Raw genomic sequence first — 21535 nt, 5'->3', positions numbered from 1 at the left:
AAGCTCTTTTTGCATTCTTGAGATAAAACTTTTCCTGCAAAGCCAAAATAACCTGTCATGGGACAGACACTTCAGGCTGAAGAGCATCAGAGGATGAACTTCAGCATCCTGTGGGATCATGCTGCCAAACTTCCTTGGCTGCACATTTTCCATAAATCTCCTACATGTAGGTCCCTACTTCCCATAAACCTCCAAAGTGGTTTATCCTGCCTTTTCCTCCCTCCTCCTGCCCTCATGGTCACGTTGCTGTTCTGCTGACAACACTGAAGCCCTGCCCAAGGCTGTGCCACTCCGGTGTACTGATGGGTACCACAGCATTCCCAGGGCTCAGGGCAGCTCAGTCTGTGGCCTTGGCAGCTCTGCCTTCAAGCAGCAACATGAGTTATGGCAAGGGTGGTGCTGGTGGGCTCTGTCCAGCTGGACTGAAACTGCCACTTTCCTTGGGGTCAAACGGTCCTTTCCAGGCACCACCAGCTGGGGCTGGATTTGCACTTTTCATCTACTGTATGTTGAGGTTGCAAAATTTCATTTTTCTTTCCATGCTGCCGTTCCCTTCCAGATTAATTTTATTAACAGCTCTTTTTCCGGGCACTACAAACCACCACTCCACATCTGGGCCCCATTTAAGAGGACAAATTTCTCCACAGACCATCTGGTATCTGAGGGCAGCTCTCAAGCACGCTCCCTTTTTTAACTTGTTTTCCTCACTGGACTCAGATCCTCTTTTATCCCCTTCAGAGGAGGTCAAACCAATGACACAACTAGTCAAGCACTGAAATGCTGTAGCTCCTTTCTCTGGGGGGCAGATATTGCACATTATCACTCCCAAAACACAGGCAAGGACGCCGAGGCCCTGTGGCCTTCGGGTCCCCCCTTGGGTCAGCTCAAATCAGCTGCTGGGAAACAAAAGCAAATGCTGCTTTTTGGGGATTTATCCTTTACTTTCCTCACTCATGTTTCACAAATAAAAAACAATGTCTTATTTTCCACTGAGTGACAGCACTGCAGTTCAGCAAATTAATAAACCCATTCACGGCTCTGTGCGTTGATTACTCCCTCTCTTTTATTATGAAGGAAAATGTCAAATCCTTTAATTTGAGTCTTTCAGGAGCATTTGAGCAGCTGAGAAGCAGCTCCTCACCTCTCAAAGAACCAGCTCACAGGGGCTGCTCCACACACAAGCCCAGATCTAATTTCTAATCTCATCATCACTTCAATCCAAATCCTTCCAGGCTGACTCCCAGTTTCCAGCAGCGAGGCCAAATCTCCACTGCCTGGGACTGGAATTGCCATCAGATAGGGAGACTTTAGGCTGGATTTTCCTCTCGATGCTGAGCTGCCAACACCAGCCTGGCTAAGCTGGGCACGGGGCTGTTATCGAGAGCCATCCATCCAGCTCAGGCGCTCAGGGGGCATCGGTCCCCACCAGCCTCGGTGCCACAGCCTGCAGCTCAGATTAACATGTGGGCACAGGGCAGCCCCCAACACCCACCTCTCTACTAACGTTACAGTCTCTCTGCACCTTTTGCTGTCTGTCCCTGATTCAGCCTGGTCCATCCTGCCCCTCTGCCCAGCACTCCCAGCAGGCTGCACGCAGCTGTGTCTCCAGCTGAACATATTCATGAACTTTTGATGGAGTGCTCCACTCCTGCCAAGCCCCAGAAGATGCTTTACAGCGAGCAAGTGAGCCCACGCTGCAGGCTGGGGCTGCAGCCCTGACCTGGTGCTTGGCCCTGCACCCACAGCCGTGCCAAGAACCCAGAGCCGGCAGCACAGCCCTGGCAGCACCGCTGCCTCCACCCACCCTGCGCCACCAGTGATCCCTAGAGAGCCTCAGATCCTCCAGTGATCATTTTACATGGATAAAATCCTCCTCTCTGTGCTCTCCCAGCACCGTTTCGCTGAGGTGCTCCATGTTTGCTCCCAAACACATCCGTGCACGCTGCTCAATGTTGAGTGTCTCGCTCCCTCCTCCTCTCCCTCAGAATTTTTCCTCTCTTGTTTTTCAGCCAATCACACAGGGGAAAATTCCAGCTCGGGCTTCATTAGTATAAGATATAAAAATAGAAGTACATTATCTTTTGTAGTTTCCTCAGTTGATTCAACAGCCACACAGAGGTAAAATAATTAAATGTTTGTCTAGTGAAAAAACAAGAGAGACTGGGCTGGGCTTTTCTGAAATCTGAGCATGGAGATCTGGGGGTTCTGGTGCTGCACAGACTTTGCCCTCCCCACTCTCCATAGCTACCAAAATGATGATGATACCTCCCTCCCTCCCTCCTTCCCTCCTCCTCAGCTCAAAAATAAACACATGATGGAGGCTTCAGGAGAAGCTGGCAAATGTCTCTGTGCAAAGCACAGACCTCCAGCAAGAACTTGGAGTACCATCTCCTCAGAGCCTGCTTGGCAATCCTCTCAGCACCTCCAGGAGCTCTCCCAGAGACAGAAGAGCTGCAGGAGCAGGAGGGTGTCTGCGTGGACCAAGGTCAACACAGGAGATGTTCAAAAAACATTAGTGAGTTGACTTGATCCTTCATCAAAATACTTTTTGCTTTTCCTTCCTAACACTTCACTGCCCACGACGTGCCAGGCTGAGCCGATGTGACAAACTGTCGAAACACATTTTTTTTAACAGAAAAAATTAAACCTAGACTTTAAAGGTAAAACTGGCCCCTTTGAGTCCCTCTATCATACGTGACATTACTGCTGGACAAAAACCCAAGGGCTCTGGGAGCAAGTTGCTGGGAAAAGGCTCCAACAAGCTGGTCTGCAGTGATCTCCCGGGCTTCACCTTGTCTTTAAGCTCACCTTAGTTAATAAAAGTAACCACAGAGGTGCAAAAGCACCTGAGCATTTCTCAATCCCCAGACATAAACCTTTGATAAGATGCTGTTCACTGATTCCATAAAGTAACAAGCAAATATTACCTAAATAATTCTGCTGGCTAATAATATCAGCTCCCAAAGGGAAAGGACCACAGACACCATTGCTTCTCACCCTCTGAATTCCCACTTCGTGGCCTATTGCTGTTGTTGTATTGGTAATGGCCTATTTACCACAAGGCTGTGGAGGGTGTCAAATCCCAAACGCCTCCGTGTTCCCTGCTGGAGTCTGAGATTGCTATTGATGAGCTCCGTGGTTTGATGTAAAGGAAATGAGTTGAGTTTAAGGGCTGCTGGCACTCTGTTTGGAGAAATGCCAGGGAATTTTTAGACAGTCTTCAGCAACAATGAAATGCCACGGCTGTGAGTCAGTGTGGGCAGCACCGCGCTGAGTCCGGAGCAGCACAGCTCTGCCTGTGCATGTGAGAACCCACGGGAGCCTCCCTGGTCCAAATTCATGGAATGGGCACTTTTGGGGGGCTCTGAAGCTGCACACAATCAACATTCTTTGCGTGCACTGCTCTGGGATTCCACAGGATCACACACACCCACAGCACCAGTGCAGGTAATTCCTGGTGTGTGGAGCTGCAAATCACTGTCTGGCTGCACTCTGTGTGTGTCTGAGCAAGCAATAGCCTGGAAACCTTCTATATTCTTTGCTTATAAATACAGCAGGTAGTAAAAATTAGTCTTGGCATTGGATAGGCAGTGAGTGTGCAGAAAGCACCATACAAATGTCTGACCATATTCATTAATACAGACTCCAAAGAGACCTTTGTTTCTCTCCAGAAACTGGTTGCATATTTAATATTATTTCAAAATTATTCTCATGGAAGTGGAGTGCACAGGTTTAAATTATTGACAACTTATGTCAATGCCTGACACTCTAGGACAAAAAACAATTGAGAGCTGATCACTACAAAAACCTTGTGACTTCCTATCAAATTGGAAAGCTCTGAAGCCTTGGATGACCAAGAATCTGGTCCATTGTTTTGAAGGTCTTGGGCTCATGTCCAAACTCCCAGAATCCTTCCCCAATGTCCTCCCCATTAGGTCCATCAGGATGAACAAGATCCCTGGAGTTCCACCCAAGAGTTTTAAAATGGCTGGAGCTACTGCAGGGAAAGAAAATGGGGGTAAATGTCTGCTCTATATTTATGCATCAGTGTAAAGTGGGGAGAGTTTCTGAGTAAGTAGCACAGGGTGGAACAGAATTATTTAAGAATTAAGGCTTTTTGTGTCTGTTAGAAGCACCCAATACTCTGGGTAATGAATACAGGAGGCTTTTTCAAACTCAGACATTGAAGCTGCTGGACACAGATAAGACTCCATGGCTTTGTCACTGCAGCACCTCAGCTCACCAAACGCTGCCTGTGCCTTCTAAGGTCACCTATAAATCCAGAGCACTTCTGGCTACAGAGATCAGGAAGGTTTGGAATAGATTATTGAACTGCCAAGATAAATCCTGTTCTTGCAGCCAACTCCACCTCTATCAATCTTTCAAAAGCAGTAATCAAAACACTGATTCCAGCATTTGCAGTATCTCACTTACTTATATCTCCTTCTTTAGGACTAGTGCCAAAACCAAGACTTACTTGCAGGTTGTGGCCCCTCTAAGCACAGTCTACACCAAACTACCACCAAATCAAACCTTTCAATCCACCAGTACCTCCAGGTTCCCAAAGCACTGGAGCATGGGCTGACTGGCTCACACATCTCCACCTCCCAGCTTTCCAGTTCACTCAAACTGGCAAATCCTCCCCTCTGTTAAAAGCTTGAATCCATTCCAGGTAATAACAATAAAACACTCCCTTGCTCTGTTCCAGCATTACCAACAGCACATTTCCAGAGTCCTTCTCCTCATGAATCCATCTGTCCTGGGGCTCTCTGCTGCTCCTCTCTGCACTTGGCATTAAAATAAACTCTATTTGGGGCACACCTGCTGGTGCTGCCCCTTCACTAAGCTGTGCCCAGAAGTGTCTGCATGTGAGGAAATATCATTTGGGGGCTCAGGGTTCCAAAACCCAGATCTGACACACTTGTGCTGCCCAAAGCCAAAGGAAGACTGTCCCTTTGAGGACCTGTTCTGGTATTTTCTCAAATCTCACAAGAACTGCCCCATGTGAAGGTACATCAGCTATTTTCCAGAAATACAAATCCATGGCCTAGTGGAATACATTTTCTGCATGTTCTACTTTGTCCTGATCTCCAGTCCCAGATTTCCCTTGATAACACACTCATCTATTCTTAGGTTTACCTCCTGAATTGTATCCTTCTCTCTCTTCCCCCTGCACCCTGGATCTGGAAAAGCCTGAATCTGCCCCTTCCCTGCCTCCTTCCCACACTACAGAGGGCTCCTCTGTGATGTGATCTCTCCAGATTCATCCCAACCCAAAGGATGAATCTTGTCCTAACCTACTGCAAGCTCTCTTCCCACTTCTCTAAACGTGAATGCATTTAACACCCTCCAGTGGCATTCTGAGATGGGGAGGGGGACACATTTGGTGGCAAGGAGGGAGGTCACAGGAGGCATTGCAAACATGGAGTCACCTGCTTATGTCCTGGGCCATTCTGCTGGGAATCTCAGTGTCTGGCTGTCAGCAAAGCCAGCTGTTTCCTTGGATTGCTGTCTCAAACCCTCACCTGTCTGTAAAGTGATGGCTCACCCTTGAGGAGCCTGCCTGGCCCCCTGGGTTACCTCTTTCTTGCCCCACTGCTTCAGTCCAGCTCCCAGGACAGCAACCAAGCAGGACAAGGGGCCGGAGGAGACCAAGGCTAAGGGACACTCGAGATGAGGAGCTGCACAGAGCAGAGACACTCAGTCAGCAGCTGCACAACCCGGAGCCAAACCGTGTGCTGGGAAGGCAACAGCTCCTCCAAGGCCATGGCAGCAGAGCCTGCCTCCTCCCAGGAGCAGAGGGATGCCCACCCAGCAGCCAGCTCTGCCCATGCACATCCCTGCTTCAGCCTCTGCCTGCCACTTGCCAAGAACTGGATTCAATGCAAGGCACCATCAGCAGCTCTGAACACTGAGGATGGACAAGGAACCAGAAACCACCTTCACAAATGCCACCAAATACAAGAGAAATGTCATGCTGGCCTTTCAGGAGACTGCTGGGAATGACACTGATGACATCTGTTAGATACAGGACTTAATTCTGCCAAGTCAAAATACCAGCAGCCTTGAACACTGATGGACTTCAATCAGTCTCTTAAGCAGGCTGAGAGCACGGATGGTGGAAGGGAACTTCAGGTGATGAGGCAGCTCTAATGCCTGTGCTACACGGGCCTGATCTCATGGATTTAAAAGAGGGGATCAGAGTAAATAGCACAGTATGGCCCCAGCTCTGCCACTCACACGGAATTATTGTCCAGGGAAAACTCCCTGTGAGTGGACAACAGCCCATCCTGAACACCTCAGCCCATCCTGAACACCTCAGCCCAGCCTGGGAGATGGAGCGTGGTCTTCTCCAAAGAGGGGTGATATACAGAGACCCTGTGGCTTCCACCTTCCAGTGCCCTGTACTCACCACTGCACCACCTCATGGTGTTCCTCAGCAGGGAAATTCAGAGCAGAAAGCCCCAGAACACTGCACTTACTGCCCACCTGCCACACATCCAGGGATGGATCTTCCCATTGCCATTGCAAGGAAGGAGAGATTGAAAGAAACTGTGGAAGGAAGCTGAAAATAACAATCCAGAAAGCTCAAACATCTGCAAGACCAATGCTCTGCTCTACAATTCTGCATTGATTTCTTGCCTGAAATAGATTTGCAATGGATTGCAATTAAAGTGAGGTACACAATGCTGTAAAAACATTACTCATTTCCTTTTCAGATCTTATTTTTGCATCTTTGCTTTCTAGATCCTTTTGCATTTCCACAGACACTCCTTTGATCTCAACTATCTTTCTTTCCTCTATTCTGGCCAGATTGCTCTGCATCCATTTTCCCCTTTCCTTCCTCCAAGGAGGATGCTGGTGGTGGTTTACACAGACCTGTAACAGTGCCCTGTGAATGGCTGGTCAGTGGTGAAAATCCCCACTGTGAGCTCTGACTGCAGCTGCCAAGAAAGCCCACGAAACCTCTGAGCATTGATCAGAAGCAATTCATTTGTGAGCTGCCCTGAACCCCCAGGATACCCTTGTCACCTGCCTCCAGGACATCAGTTTCCATCTATCCTCCCTACTCCTGCTCAGAAGCCACAGGGAGGGAGGAAAAACAGAGGAAGGCTGGACAGAAAAGAGATTTACTTCTCTGAAACCCTTGTAAAGCCAGTCCAGCTACCACTGAAAGGGGCAGTGCTGCCATCAACCCCATTCCAGGCTTTTGCTGCGCCAGGATGGACAGAAAAACATGACAAAACATGGGATTTCCAGCCAGGCCAGCAGTAGGAATGTCAGACACCAAGCCCAGCCCTCCAGAGCATCGAGGCTGAGTTTTACAGATGAACTGGGCTCTCCTAAGAGCCCAGTGAGAGACAGCAGGTTTAGATGGGATATTGGGAAGAAATTCTTCCCTGTGAGGGTGGGCAGGCCCTGGCACAGGTTGCCCAGAGAAGCTGTGGCTGCCCCATCCCTGGGAGTGTCCAAGGCCAGGCTGGATGGGGCTTGGAGCAGCCTGGGACAGTGGAAGGTGTCCCTGCCCATGGCAGGGGGTGGGATGGGGATTTAAGGTTCCTTCCAACCAAACCATTCCATGATTCTGGGATTCCATGATTATGAGCACAGCAGTCCCTTTGCACCTGTCTGATACAACCTCAGTCCTGAGCTGCTGTGGGTAATACAGAAAACTGCTGGTATTCCCAAGCCTTTGATCTTCATCTGACTTTTGAGGGTTTTCAGGTACCATTTTCATTTTAAAATAGAAAAAGTACTTAAGTATTTATATATCACAAAGGCTTTAAAGGTTTTAAAACTTCAGAAAAGATTTTTAAGATGCCAGAATGAAGAATGTCAAGTATTATTATTGCTTGAATTTCAACCTGAGTTGGAAAAACCCTGCAAAAGTAAAATTGTCTGCAGCAGAAACAGAAAGGCAAAAAGGGCAGTAAAACCCACACCCACTGTAGTGCTGGTGAGATGTTTTCAGCTGTGGGAGAGCTGTTCAAAGGAAGTAGGAGTCTTCCATGGCCAGCTGAGAATAACCACTATAGACATCACCCACTAGGTTTGACAGAACAGGAGGGAATGTGCCCGAGGGAACAACCTTCCTTTTGTGGAGAGGATGGACAAACACAGAATTTCTGAAAGGAAAGGTCTGGGAAGTAAGATGTGAGCTCATGTCACTCAGCCAGAGACAGCACTTCCAGACGGTCCCAGCATCCGGAGCAGGGCTGGGCAGCCTTGGGGGGCTTTGGTGCCCTTCCCTGGTGCACCAGGAGCCTCTCCTGGCTCTGAGGCCAAGATCATGGTTACCTGGAATGCTTTTGCCCTGAAGCTTATGCCAGGAAAGGCTAAACAGCTCCTACTCCAAAGCTTCTATTTTTACTTAGGTATTTCTACTTAATGTAGATTAACTTCTTAACAGCACAGAAATACCACAAAAGGCTTAGGGAAACAAAAAAGCCTCATTTGGATCAATTAATAACGCAGAGCAAGTGTATTATTAATGGGTAACAACTGAAGGCTCTATCGAGGTGCAGAGCCCTTCTCTAGCTGAATGCTGGAAAAACAGGGGCAAGATTAAGGCTGGGATCTGATGCTGTCCATGCAAAATATTTGAGGCCAAATGAACCTTTGGTGGAGCCCTGCTGACATGAGTGGTGGTGTCTCGGGTGGAAGCCAAGATGTCGTTTTTCTCTGAAGGAGGGAGAGCCAGGGAGGGAGCTCTGCTCTGCCAGGAACCACCACACAGCCCCCCTCCTCCATCCCCTCTGCCACAGAGGGTGAGAGGCATATTCCACCAACCCCAAGTATGCTTCAATCCTACCTGCCTTCAATACAGCTCTTTCCATCCTCAGCTGCCAAATCCTTGAACAGGAAAGGGCAATTTTCTTCTGCATGTTTTACAAAAAGAGAAACAAAGACGTAGGAAGATGAAACAGCCCCTGCAGCATCACCCACGGGGCTGTCAAGAGGTGGGAACGGGGGGCAGCTCCTCCAAATCCCAGCCCTGGGAGCACCTCGTCACCCCCTAACTGCTCCAGACTCTGGGCAGACACACAGCACAAATCAGGCTTTTGAATAAAACATGGAGAGCCCTGATGGATGGTGGATGGGAGAGCACATGCCCTCTGCTGAGCTCATGAGAATTTCCCGTTACAACAGAGATTTTTGTGGGTTTAAAAATATAGAAGATTTAAATTCTTTTGTCTCCAAACATCAGAAACTCGAGAGCTAATGGGGGTGAAGATAGAGTGCTCTGGATAAACAGGTTATTCTGTCACCATCAGTTATTGTGTTTCTCTCCATTTGCTCTTCAGAGTGTGTCTCAGACACTGTCCCAGACAGGGCATGAGCTGCCTGCACTCCTGCTTTCAGCAATTTACTGCCTCCTTGGGAAGGCTTTGATATTGGAAAACCACAACAGAGCTTTCTCTTTGCTTTAAAGGCACCCACAGGCTCCAGCACAGCGGAAGCGTTTGCAGTGCCCTGGGAGATGAAAGCAGTTCAGAACCTCTCACTTTTATTGGGCAAATTAAAAACAAGCAAGTCCTTTCTTTTCTTGCCTTCCACTCTGCTAATGCCCACTCCACTCTGAGGCTTTCGAGGCATCCTGCAGAAATACAGGATTCAACAGAACAGCCTGGAATAAGCCTGGCACTGGAGAGGGAGACACAGAAATACAGCACAGTGAAGATGGAGACACAGAAATACAGCACTGTGGAGATGGAGACACAGAAATATAGCACTGTGGAGATGGAGACACAGAAATACAGCACTGTGGAGATGGAGACACACAAATACAGCACTGTGGAGAGGATGGGAGCTCCCAATGCCACACAGTGCTCTGTGCCCACTGCTCCCTGTCCCTGCCACTGCTCACAAGCCACATGGATGTAGGATGGAGCCCAGGGCAGAGGATTCAAACCCCTGCTGTCTGACTTTAGATCCATCCTCCTAGGCTTTGTTTGTGCTCCAATGCCTCTCCATAATTCATGCTGCTCCCTGCTCAGCGTGCCCGCCCTCACACTGATGACAAGGCACAGGTACCTGGGCACTGAGAGGACCAGAGGAGTGCTCATCCAGCTGCAAGAGCCTTAAAATGGTGTGGAGCCCCCTCCTAATCCCCTTGTGTGGGCACAGGCAGCACAGGCAGAGAGGGGGAGAGCAGAGGAGCAGGAGCCCAGGGCTAAAAGTGGCTGTTGACTTCACTCTCCCATTTGGGTGTAGGTGGAGGAGGTGGGTGGCCGTGAGCAGCAGGGAGGCGGAGGGGGCAGCAGCTATTTCCAGCTGCACTCATGTGCCATTTCTCTCAGTGCTGAGATTTTATAGGAAACAGCAGGAGGTGGGGAGTGGGGGGAACCAAAAAGGAAAATCACAGAGTCTTTGCAGGAAAACATGTTAAGGGAACAGGAGAGAAGTCGTTATCATCATCACAGCCCTGAGATTCTGCTACTGAGGGATTTAAAAATATCACAAAACTCAAGGCTACTGGGACTACTTTCCTGCACTGGACACAACAGTGTAGGCTGGAAATGAGGCCACTCAACCAAGGGGCATAGGCCAAAACGTGGCACCAAAATGATGGTCAAAGCTGCTGCTTGCAGAAATCCTTCCTCCTAATAAACTGTGAGCTTTTCTTCACTCCCAGAGATTATGTAACATGTTCTTGCCTGCTGCTGACTCATATTTTCCAAAATACATCTGGGAAGGAAAACATATGCACATGTGTTTTAATCCACAGGTTTCCCTGTACACGTAAAAAGAGCCAGGTCGGAAGGTGCAGCCCTGCACATGCATGTGCACCTTGCTGTGTGCAGGGAGGAGAGAGAGGGACAGCCTGGCACCTGCTTCAAAAACAAGGAGAGGAAACCAGCTCTGTCTTCTGGGGCAAAAACACAGTGACCCTTTAACACAGTGTAGGGGGGGAACAGGGAACCAGGAAGCTACGGGGGGACATGGCACGGTAAGAAGCGGCGAGAACGCACTGCCAACAACCTCCAGGCAAACCTGGGCCCTGGGGACATGACACAGTCTCAAAGTGAGCTTCAAATCCAGCTGGGAATAGGGGGTTTGTGGTATTTGGGGCCACTGTGGCAACCTGCAAGTGGCAGTGAGATGAGAGTGCCATCAGTGGGTGGCCCAGCACCCCATTCCCGTAGAGGAGTGCTGGGGCAGTGGGGTCAGTGCTTCCTAAATTCCATAAACCTATGGTCCCCCTGCTATTAATGCCTGTGAATACACTCCAGGTGTGCACTGAAGAAGCCAGGCTTCTCCAGGCTGAAGATTTATAATTCTAAGGCAGCCCAGTTAGTCTTAAGCAAATTTGTTCCCAGACAGCAGGTTTGGGAGGTTTAGTTTCATTGCTCTGTGCGTGTGTGCACTTTTAATTCTTCAGGAAAGACTTTTTGATGCTTCTGCAAACCCCTCAGTGTCCAGGAGATGGGATCGATCTGCTGCTGGGCATCAGATGAGAGATCCATCTACCCTGGACCAGAGCAGACTGAATATCCATCCAGATGTCAGCTCCTGATCACAAAATCAAGGCAGACGCTCTCCACTGATGACAGCTGAGTTTCCTTGCACTGTCTCCTCCTCATGCCTCTATGTCTGGGCAAAGGCAGGACACAGATCCCCAGTGCAGCACCTGGTGCCCCGCAGCAGGGGTGGGTGGCATTGCCCCCGTCCCTCCTTACCTCACACATGCCCACAGAGGGGGAGCATCAGTACACATATACACACATCCCAGCACATGGGCACTACTAACAACTCCTGGTTTATCCATCCAGCTTTGCATACAAGCAGCACCAGGGCAGGACAATTCTAACACCTAAAACCTCATCGGAGCCAACTGCCAGGCAAAGGATGCTCTTTCTTGTTCTCCAGCAACTTTAAAACGCTTCATCTGGATTCAAAACCTGTTCTGTAAATGTTACTTTTTAACTTAATTCTCCAAGAACTTCACAAAAGACCAAAGAACATTCAGCGTGCCTAAAAGGCTTTGGAATAAACCTTAAAAACAAACATTAAAGATTGATCGCATTCTTCCAAGATTATACTAAAACTGATTGAAGCTCAACTAGATAAGGAAAGAGAGTTGCATTAAATTAATCAGCACCTTATCAAGCCAGGAAGAAAGAATTGAAGATAACAAGCCTTCCCTAAATTTGGTATCAGAACAGAAACTTCAGTGCACGACACACTGAGAAAACCTTGTCAGAGATACTGAATACAATACAGGGGAGTGGAGCAGCAGAACTAGCAGGGGAATGTGGTCCATAGAAATCCTTTGAAAAAAACTGTTTTCTGATAATGCCAGCAAGAGCCTGATGCTTTTGTCAAATGGAACAATTTTACTTGACAAAACTTTTCTACAGATATGCCCAGCAAATTAACCCACTGCTTGTTGGGGCAAAAGACTGATCCTTAGGGGTTTGCTCTCAATTTCTACTTGTGTAGCTGAGGCCATATTGCATTTTGTCGATAACAAGGAAACAGTTGTGAACACAGTTAGGACCTTTGCTGCTTTCAAAGTGCTCTGAGTTTGGCTGACTCCTCTCCTGGCATCCTTCGGGGTGAGGGGCAGCCACTCTCCAAGCTCCGAGCTCCCCTGTGGGGCCTTAAACCCCCAAAAACTGGCACCAGGAGCAGCTTAACCCTTGGAAAACTGACACTTGGGGGCAAACATCCCAAGTACAGGGAGGGAACTGATGTGAACAAACGCGGCCAGCAACATGCACGGATGTGTCCGGGATGCCTGAGGGGCTGTAGGTTCTCTGGCCCCATTGCAGGCAGGACACCCTCCACACGGGTCACCAGAGGAGGCAGGTGGGACAGCAGGGCTGGGGACAGGGGCCACAGCCTTGGCAGGCAACAGGATAGCCAGGAACGCTGCTTTCCCAGCAGGAGCAGTGGGAGGGACACTACAGCTTCAGTTCCCCCGGCAAAGCACAGAGCCCAGGCACGCTGGGCAGGGCAGGGACAGCGCAGCAGCTTCGCTCCACAGGGACAGGACTGGAGCACACGGTGCCTGTGCCGAGGCAGTGACACCACCTAACAATGAACAGCCGGGAAATCAGCTCTGGGCTTTACCCCAAAGAAAAGGGAACCAAAGGGCCCCGTGCTGCGGCAGTGCGGTGGTGCTGCCCGCTGGGACTGCGCTGGCGGCACCCGCGCAGGGCTCCGGCTGTGCCAGCACCGCCACCGGCTGTGGCAGCACCGCGGGCCCCGGCGCCGTGTCCTGGGCAGGCTCCGGAGGAGCAGCTGGGCCCTGGAGCCGGACCCAGCTCGCCCAGCAGAGCGTTCGCAGCGCAGCGCCGGCTCCGCTCAGCCGCGGCTGCTGCCGAAAATAGCCCCACGCTCCCTGCCAGCAGCCCATACGTGGTGTTATATATGTCTCAGCTGATGCAAAGGAAGGGGCAGGCACTGAACCACATGGGCCCTTCACATGGGCACGGACACACTGCTCCTGCCGCTCCTGGCTCCTGCTACGCTGGTGGCTCCCAAAGCCCCTGAGAGTCATTACCCACCACGGCCCCCAGCACCAGCCTGTCCCCCTGACACCTCCACAGGGCAAGGTTTGGGTAAAACTGTACAAGCCAGAACGCAAACACCATGCTGTGCCTGCCCTACCTCTCCAACAGCCTCTGCTCCTGCTCCAGCCCCGCTGCCCCCATCTCACCACACGCTGCTCTCCCAGCACCACGTGCCTCAATCTCCCCAGCCCTGCAATGGGAGCAGCAGGAGCTCCCCAAGGCACCACACACTTACGAAATTTCCTGTATAGGTAAACCAGCAATGGTTGAAATTCAGATCTAATTCTTTAAATACCTTCCTGCCCATGTTCCCTTTACTCCCTCAAACCCTTTAATTCAACAGCTTTCAGGCCTGCCCAATACATTCACCAACAGCAGAGCTCTGGGGGCTTCCTGCCCTAAGCTCAGATGCCCTTGTGAGCACACTCTCAGGGTACTGTTTCTGAAAATAAGGGAGTAATACCCTTCAAAAGCTTGGAAGAAGGAGTGGAGGCTGCATGGCCCTTCGCTGGTGAGAAGGCCAGCAGGGTTACAGCCACCCCAGCTGTCTGTGGGTACTTGCTGATTAAGACTCATTTCCACTCAGGAAAGAAATTCAACCACAACTAATAAAACAAAGAAAATAAATCATGGTTCCTCTAGCAGCTCTTCCTCCAGGAGCGTCTATTTTTAGTGAGAGGCATCAATCACTACAATTTGCTGTCTACAACAGCTCCAACAGGCAACATCCAGCTATGCTGGGCCAACGTGGGCACACACATGCTGCCCACCTGTCCTGCCATTCCCCCACCAACCAGCCAGAACACCACCACAGAAAGGGGAGAAACAGGAATCCAATGCTCTTGGCTACTCCACAGTACTGGATGATGCTCCTCCCCAGCTCGGAAAGAGGAGGCACAAGGAAACAAAAGAATGTGTCCAGGGCCATACAGTGAATCAGTGGCAAAGCCAGGACCCGGCAGAATTATGCTCTGTTACCCCTGAACAAGCAACCTCTTCAGATAGGACAATTCTCACACAATTATTAATATGTGGGAGTTTTCCTTGAGCTTCCCAACTTCTGGTCATTGGAGACTCCGCAGCTAAGAGACAAATCCCTGCGTTTCACAAAAATAGCTCTCACAGCATTTCCCTGGGAGATACAGACTGAACATGATTATCACACCCAACTGAGAAAACACACATTGCAAATGCAAAATGCAGGACCCCCTCCCCGACAGAGAAGCATCATCACAACACGGAGCACACGGATACGACACGGCATTGCACACACACACATGCACCGGGCACAGCACACGGAGCACAACCAGCATTCCCTGCACACACAAAGCAGGGACCACGACAGAAGGGAACGACAACACAGAGAGAGGATCCAGTAACAAATTAAAACAAAACCAACGACAAAAAACCAAACTTACATGGATTTTTGGCAATTTTCCTTCAGACATTATACACAGCAGCTGGGCTGTGTACTGAATACCTGATCCAAAAAGAAATATAACCACATTATGCAAACAGATGGGGGCAGGAGTCAGGTGAACATGCAGGTCTCAACAACACTCATCTACGGGCTGAGAAAGCACCCCTGCATTCCCACAGAAGGGATCAGATGGGGGCAGATCTTCATTCACCACAAAGCACAAGCACTGCTGCCATCCCGGGGGAAAATCCAAATGGCAGGACACAGCAAAGCCATCGCGTCAGAGACCTCGGGGCCATCCCGTCCCCCCTCAGCTTGTCATGTGAGCTTTAAAACAGAGGTGGGAATAGCCAGGGTCGGGGAGGAAGCCTTTGGGAACCTGAGAGGAAGCGCTGTATCAGCCTTAGAGAAAGAGCACTAAAATCATGGTGCACAGGCCAAGCCGGGATCATTCCGACACAGCAGCTCTCTGGACAGCACCCAAAGAGGGGCACATCACCCTCTCCCCAAGCTGAGGGGGCCTGAATCCTTGAGACGGCACTGCCGTTCAGGAGGAATGGACTTCTTATGGACTGTGGGAAACAGGGTTGCTATGATACAGGCAGAGGCATTTTCATGAATCCTGTGGCAAATAACACTGAATCCTGCTTAAGCAGACAAACAGCAAGGCAGGTCTCCCATCACCCAGCCTCGGCACACACACAGCAGCAAGCACTGAAAGAGACTGTAGGCATTACAAATACGCTCTGTGCAGACAAATGACTATTTTTGTCTTTGGGGCCGTATTTTCCAAAGGGTCAGCACTTTGGTTCCTTTAAACGAATGACCCCTCTTCCCACCCCTGGACTTGGGGATCCCCACAGATGTGAAGAACTCAGGGTTCACAAACCCAAAGGGAGTCACGGGGCCAGACCATCCCCAGGAACCTGACCGTGACCAGCCACACGCATGACCCAGATCATCCCACGGAGCTCAGGGAGAAGGGAAGCTCCACACCACGGAGATATTTTAGAGCGTGCAAATGATACCCCAAATTTTGCAAGCACAGTCACTTACGAGCACAGGGGATCTACCACAAGCGACTGGGACCGCTGTCACCCCAAAAAGTTCCTAATGCAGCTGTCACAGATGGAGCCGCTCCTGAAAAGCACGGCAAGACGGAGTTGTTTAACTGGCTTGGCGCTCCCAGGGAATGCCAGACTGCAAGGGCAAAGCTACACACTGGGCTGGGGCAGGTGGCCCGAGGCCCCTTTGAAGAGGTGGTCACTGAGGCCTGGGATGGGAACGGAGATCAAGCTAAACAAGCAGCAATCCCAGCCCTCGCTCACTTTTCAATTTCCTCTCTTTCCCCCAAAATTCCAACAGGAAGCCTGGAATGACAAGAACAGTGCAGCAAAGTTTGCTGCGCCCAACTTTCACATTGCTCTGCGTTAACTTTCCTTCTTTAACTCCACCAGCCTTCGGGAAAATAAAAGGCAAGAAGTTATAAGAAAATCACATTAATTTTCTCAAGCACATTCCATACTGGAAAAAACTCGGCTTCCAGCACTCCCTCCGCAGCAGCCGAGCGTGCACAACCCCTCGTCCTCCCCATGCACCCCACGAGCCAGGGTCCCACACACCTCCACCGAGGGAACCAGAGGGGCTGGCAGGGATGAGCCATCAGACCTGACCGCCCCAGCACACGCGGTGACACCCACAGCTCCCCAAAGGTCTCCCCAGAAGTGCAAGCTCTGGGTCAAGGAATGCACCGTGCACTAGGAAACCGTGCCAGGTACTGAGCATTCCTTGTAGAAATCATATTGAAAGGTAAACCTTCATGCCAGAGATACAACCCTGAGAAAATAAACATTCAGGCACAGTCATATCCCACTGGAACTCGCTGGTTAGTTTTGGAGTTTGTTTTTTCCCCTCGTTTTTCCACCCTTCCTCCTCCAAATCCCTGTGTCCCTTAAAGCTGTTCCCCTGAAAGGATGACTTTGGCTGCTGTTTGATCGATTCCTTCCCCACGGTGATCTCAGCTCATTTATTACATTTCCAGGAGATTCTGCAACCTATAAAACTAATGACAGAGGATGGCTAACAGGCAAATAAAGCAAATTTGAGCTGTTTAACGACCCAAACCATCCTCAGCATCAATTTTATTTGTTTTTTTAAGAAGGAGATTGACTCATTTTCCTATGAAGTGAAGCCAGTACCTCTTACAGAGAGCTACAAGTGAAGAGGGGGAAGCGGAACCAGCAGCCACTGGAGCATCTTCCCGGGCTTGTCTCCCTGGGTCCTGCCTTTTCTCACCATTGAAATGGGCTACTGCCCCTAAATCCTTCTGGTCAGCTTTGGGGACCGACTGTTTCCACCCCAGGAGACGGGGAAATTTTTTTCTCTTTTATTTACAGCTAAAACCACTTTAAAATTGTCAGATTTGGAGGATTTAACTCAATTTCCAACCATGCCACCAGCTGAAAAGCAATCAGCTCCAGAGCCAGCCCAGCACTGAACTCGCAGCAGACAGACCCTCACAAGCAAAATAACTCTCTATCTCCATCTATAAGCTCCAGCATTGTCCTTATGGATCAATTATAAGATTTATTTCCCCCCCCCCCCCCCCCCGATTAGTAGAGGACATCAGATAAATAACAGACAGCTGGAATTAGCATGAACGAGTTAAATTATCAAGGCAATAAAATTCCAGTGACCATCAGCAAGAGAAGAAAACATTTTCAAACAGATTTGTTTGTTTGTTTGTTTGGGGGTGTTTCTTGTTGTTGTTTTGAACAATTCTCATTTTTCTAGAGGGGAAAATAATACATAGAAAAAATCCTTAACACTTCTAACAGAAGCACAGTAGAGAGACATATTTTCAAGAGGAAAAGACATTACTCTTTTCAGACATTCCCTTCATATTCTCTCCAAACTTCACACACTGTCACTGGAGCCCCAGCCAGCCCTGTTTCCAAGCTGTAAACATTGCAGTTTTGGTCTAGAAGCACCTCTAACTAGTGGACCCCTTTCCAGCCAGCCCATAAGACACAACTTAACACTTCATTTTCAAGAAAATCAATGTAAATAAAGTCACTCGGAACAACCCATCTCAAAAGCTCCTTATCCGGGAGGCGGGCAAAGATTTTGCTTACATCCATTCCCAACAATCATATATATATATATACACACACATAAAAGAAAGCCAAAATCAGAGTTCTAGAAAATCAAAGCCAAACTAAACCACTTCGCATCTGCTGCTTTAACAAAGAATAACAAAGCTGGCATTCCCTTTTTTCCCTCTGATCCCTCCTTCCCAATTCGCAGAGACAGAAACCACATACAACCAGAATAAAAACCCAGCAGGTTCTGTTTTGGTCCCTCTCCCATCTTTAAAGAAAGGAGCTGGGTTACATCACTGTGGATGTAGAATTTGGAGGCTTTGGGGCTGAATATTGAGAAATCAAGTCAGATCATCAAGGCAACGCAGATAAATACAATAAGTAGAATTTACAGCTCTCTTTTGTTTGTGGGGGTTTTTTTGTGACTGAATGTTATTTTAGCAAAGATTTAATCCTTTAATAGGATTTCTCACCCCCCCTTAAAAATTTCCAGAGCTCGATTCCATTGCACACACCACCATCTCTCACCTGGCACCTACACGGTTACTCTCACAGACATTGCACATTAACTGCTTGCTAGAAATTGCACAAAAAATGACTTATTATTAACTTGAGACTCTATTTCAAAGGAAGCAAAACAACACAGCCAGTGCTCACCACAGACAGATATTTCCACTCTGCTTCTACCTAAATAAGGAGAGCTCTGTCTCGCTAGCACAGAACCAGAGAGGAATGGATCACTGTTATTATTTATCACATTTAAAACCCAGGCAAAAGCAGCTACACTTACAGGCATACTTAAAAGACAAGACATGACAAAAGATTTAGGGAGAGATAATATACCAACGTCATACATATCACAGCGAGGCCATGTTGAAGCTCAACGCGTTTCCCCCCTCAGTAAGAAATATCTCTCTCTCTTTCTCTCTCTCTCTCCTTTCTCTCTCTCTCTCTCCCGCTTGTGCTCTCTTGTTGAATTGCTAGTGGTAGCAGTAGCCCCCAACAGCTCAGGAGAAAAAATCCATTTAACGAGTGCCCAGGAAGAACATGAGTATGACATTCACAAGCAATAGCACCACAATCACTGCAAAAACGACCACCGTTTGAACATCCAAGGTCATGGTGCAATGCAGAACACTGTAGTGTTCGAGGTGTGGGGCTGGCAGATTTGGAGAAGTCAACCTCTGCTCTGTAAGACTGTCCATACATCCACCATGCTAGAATAGAGGAGAAAACTGTTCCTGGTTTTGGGTTGGTTCGTAATGCTGTGTGCTCTGCCTTTAGTTTCTCCCCTATCTGCTGTCTCTAGCTCATTCTGAGCCCGCTAAGTGAAGCATCATCACAACCAGCGAGCGCTTTGGATGCAAAATCCTTCCTTTAGGAAACGAGCGAGCGCTGTCTGCAAGCTTCTCTGTCTGGCTCGTCCCCCCTGTATCTCCCGGTCTCTCCCGCTGGCTGGCTCGCTTTTTAATTCAAGCCAGTGCAGATACGGAGCCCGTGTGAGCGTGACAGCTCCGCGAGCGGCTGCGGCTGCATCCCTCGGAGCGAGGCGGACCCTGGCGCATACTAATCAGCTCCAGTGACCAGGCAGCGAAGGGATCCTGGCTGTCACTCAAACGCAGAAGGAAGCGCTGGCTCCATAAATACGCGAGGCTTCCGCCCGCCGTGCCAGCGAGTGCCACGCAGACATGTCTGTGCCCTCCTGGCTGCTGCGGCGGGCGCTGCGATGCGCCGGGATGAGCCGGGATGCGCTGGGATGCGGAGCTCCGGGAAGGTGTCTCCCAGCCTTTTCAGTGGCACGCAGATCCCGGTCCTCGCCGCCTTTGTACGGCGGGGACGCGCCTGCCGCGGCTGCACCGCCTGCGCCGAGTGAGGTTCCCTGGAAAACTGAGACAGCGATGCTGCTGGGAGCCGGCTCGGAACGGGGAGGGGAGCGGGAGTGGGGAGGGAAGCAGCCAGCATAACAAAAAGGAGGCCCTTGGTAATCTGGGAATTCACTGTGAGTCTGAAATGTGGGGGTTTGGTAAGGGGAATCATGTGCACATCATCCCATCACAAAGCCATAGAGTCTCTCCCCTCAGCACTGCACTGGTGTCTCCATGCTAAGAGTTAAACTGAATTCTGGGTCTACAGACAGAGATCTATAAAAGGTGGGGGGAGGACAGATGGAGGATCTTAATTCCTTCTACAGCAGCGAGAAAAGCTCATTCCTATATTAAAATCACATACACACTCAAGAGTTTATGGTCCAGGTGCTATCCCAAACCTCAGTCTCAGCTCCCAGAACCAGCAGTTACCTCGGAGAGGCATCACAATACACGCAAAATAGATACACTCAGCTGGAAAAAGCAAATGATTTTCCAGACAAAGACAAATATAGAAATGCTGCCAATGCATATGCATCACACACTAAAATGCACAGCCGGGAGCTGAGAACAGCACCTTCCAGGAAACCTGCACCTCCCAATCCCCAGCACTGCGCACAGACACGGGGCCAGCGGGCACCAAACAGGCACTGAACGTGCTCTCCAGCAGCAAACTGTGAGAGTTTGTGAGCGATTCAATGTTTAAACCCGGACAGGGAATGGGGTCTGACAATGAGAGGCAGCCTGTCCTTCCAGGGCACCAGGATTTGGGGAAGGGGCAGGGGGGTTATGCTCCTACCTCACCTCACCACTTGACCCAACACTCAACCCAGCTGTTTTCTGCAAGGCTTAGTTTTACTTTTCTTCCTTTGCTAGTTGGGTTGCCAGAGGGCTCCCTGAAAAGGAGGTGGCATCAGGTGGGTGAGTATGGGGTCTCCACGGAGTCTTCTTGGCCTCCACTCAGACCCACTGGTTTGTGCAAGACCAGAGCTCACCAGCACCATCCTCCTGATTTGTGACCAGTTCTGTGACATCTGTGGGCTGTGATGTGTTCACAGACACTGAAGGTGGGTTGTGTTGAGCAGCATTAGAAATAAGAACACTTTGGTTAATCGGATGGTTTCTTCTCTATTTTTTATTTTGTGTGAGAAATACCAGCCAGAGGTTGTCTGGAGCATCTGAGCCTCCTGCTCTGTTCGAGCAGGGAGTTTCTTATTCAGCATGACAGTGAAAGGCCATTTTTCACCTGTGTGTTTACAAGAAGCTACTTTAAAGCTGCCCCATTAGCACACGTGCCAGGCTGTATCCAGGTCATGATCAGCCTGATCACGAGCTACCAGACCTTCATCCACTACAAAGTACCCATTTTTAGGATAGTCACTATGCCAGATGCAATTTTAGACTAATCACAATAGCAAACATAGAATAGTTTGCGTCTGAAGGGACTTTGGAGATCATTCAGTTACAGCATGTAATAGATGTGGAATATTTGTTATTGGTACCATCCCTTCCCAAAACAACACGGGCAATTTTCCAAAACCCAAACCTGAACTCACCCCAACATCCAGGAAATTCCAATTTCAGCCTCAAAAATAAGCGACCTCTCCAGAACATACAACCAGCACATAT

General features: G+C 49.4%; 2 protein-coding genes across 8 annotated transcripts in view; both read right to left on the bottom strand.

Annotated features, from left to right (window-relative positions):
- Positions 1 to 21535, bottom strand: part of ARHGEF9 (Cdc42 guanine nucleotide exchange factor 9) — a 207574-nt gene that overhangs the window by 90779 nt on the left and 95260 nt on the right. Inside the window, exon 1 of one of the 7 annotated variants that reach the window (XM_071569489.1) lies at positions 18885 to 19046. The exons of 4 other annotated variants lie outside the window; for them this stretch is intronic. In XM_071569489.1, coding sequence (XP_071425590.1) covers positions 18885 to 18893 — 9 coding nt within the window. In that variant the 5' untranslated portion in view covers positions 18894 to 19046. Of the gene's footprint in view, positions 1 to 18884; positions 19047 to 21535 lie in introns of those variants that run through there. 2 more of the 7 variants (XM_071569490.1, XM_071569491.1) reach the window with 2 other exon arrangements.
- On the bottom strand, positions 19067 to 19747 carry LOC139678575 (uncharacterized). Its single transcript, XM_071569493.1, has one exon. It carries the CDS (start codon positions 19244 to 19246, stop codon positions 19067 to 19069), a length of 180 nt encoding a protein of 59 aa, XP_071425594.1. The 5' UTR covers positions 19247 to 19747.

This window comes from Pithys albifrons, chromosome 14 (assembly GCF_047495875.1).
Source record: "Pithys albifrons albifrons isolate INPA30051 chromosome 14, PitAlb_v1, whole genome shotgun sequence".
Lineage (NCBI taxonomy): Eukaryota > Metazoa > Chordata > Aves > Passeriformes > Thamnophilidae > Pithys > Pithys albifrons.
This window is presented reverse-complemented; position numbering and strand designations above follow the sequence as displayed.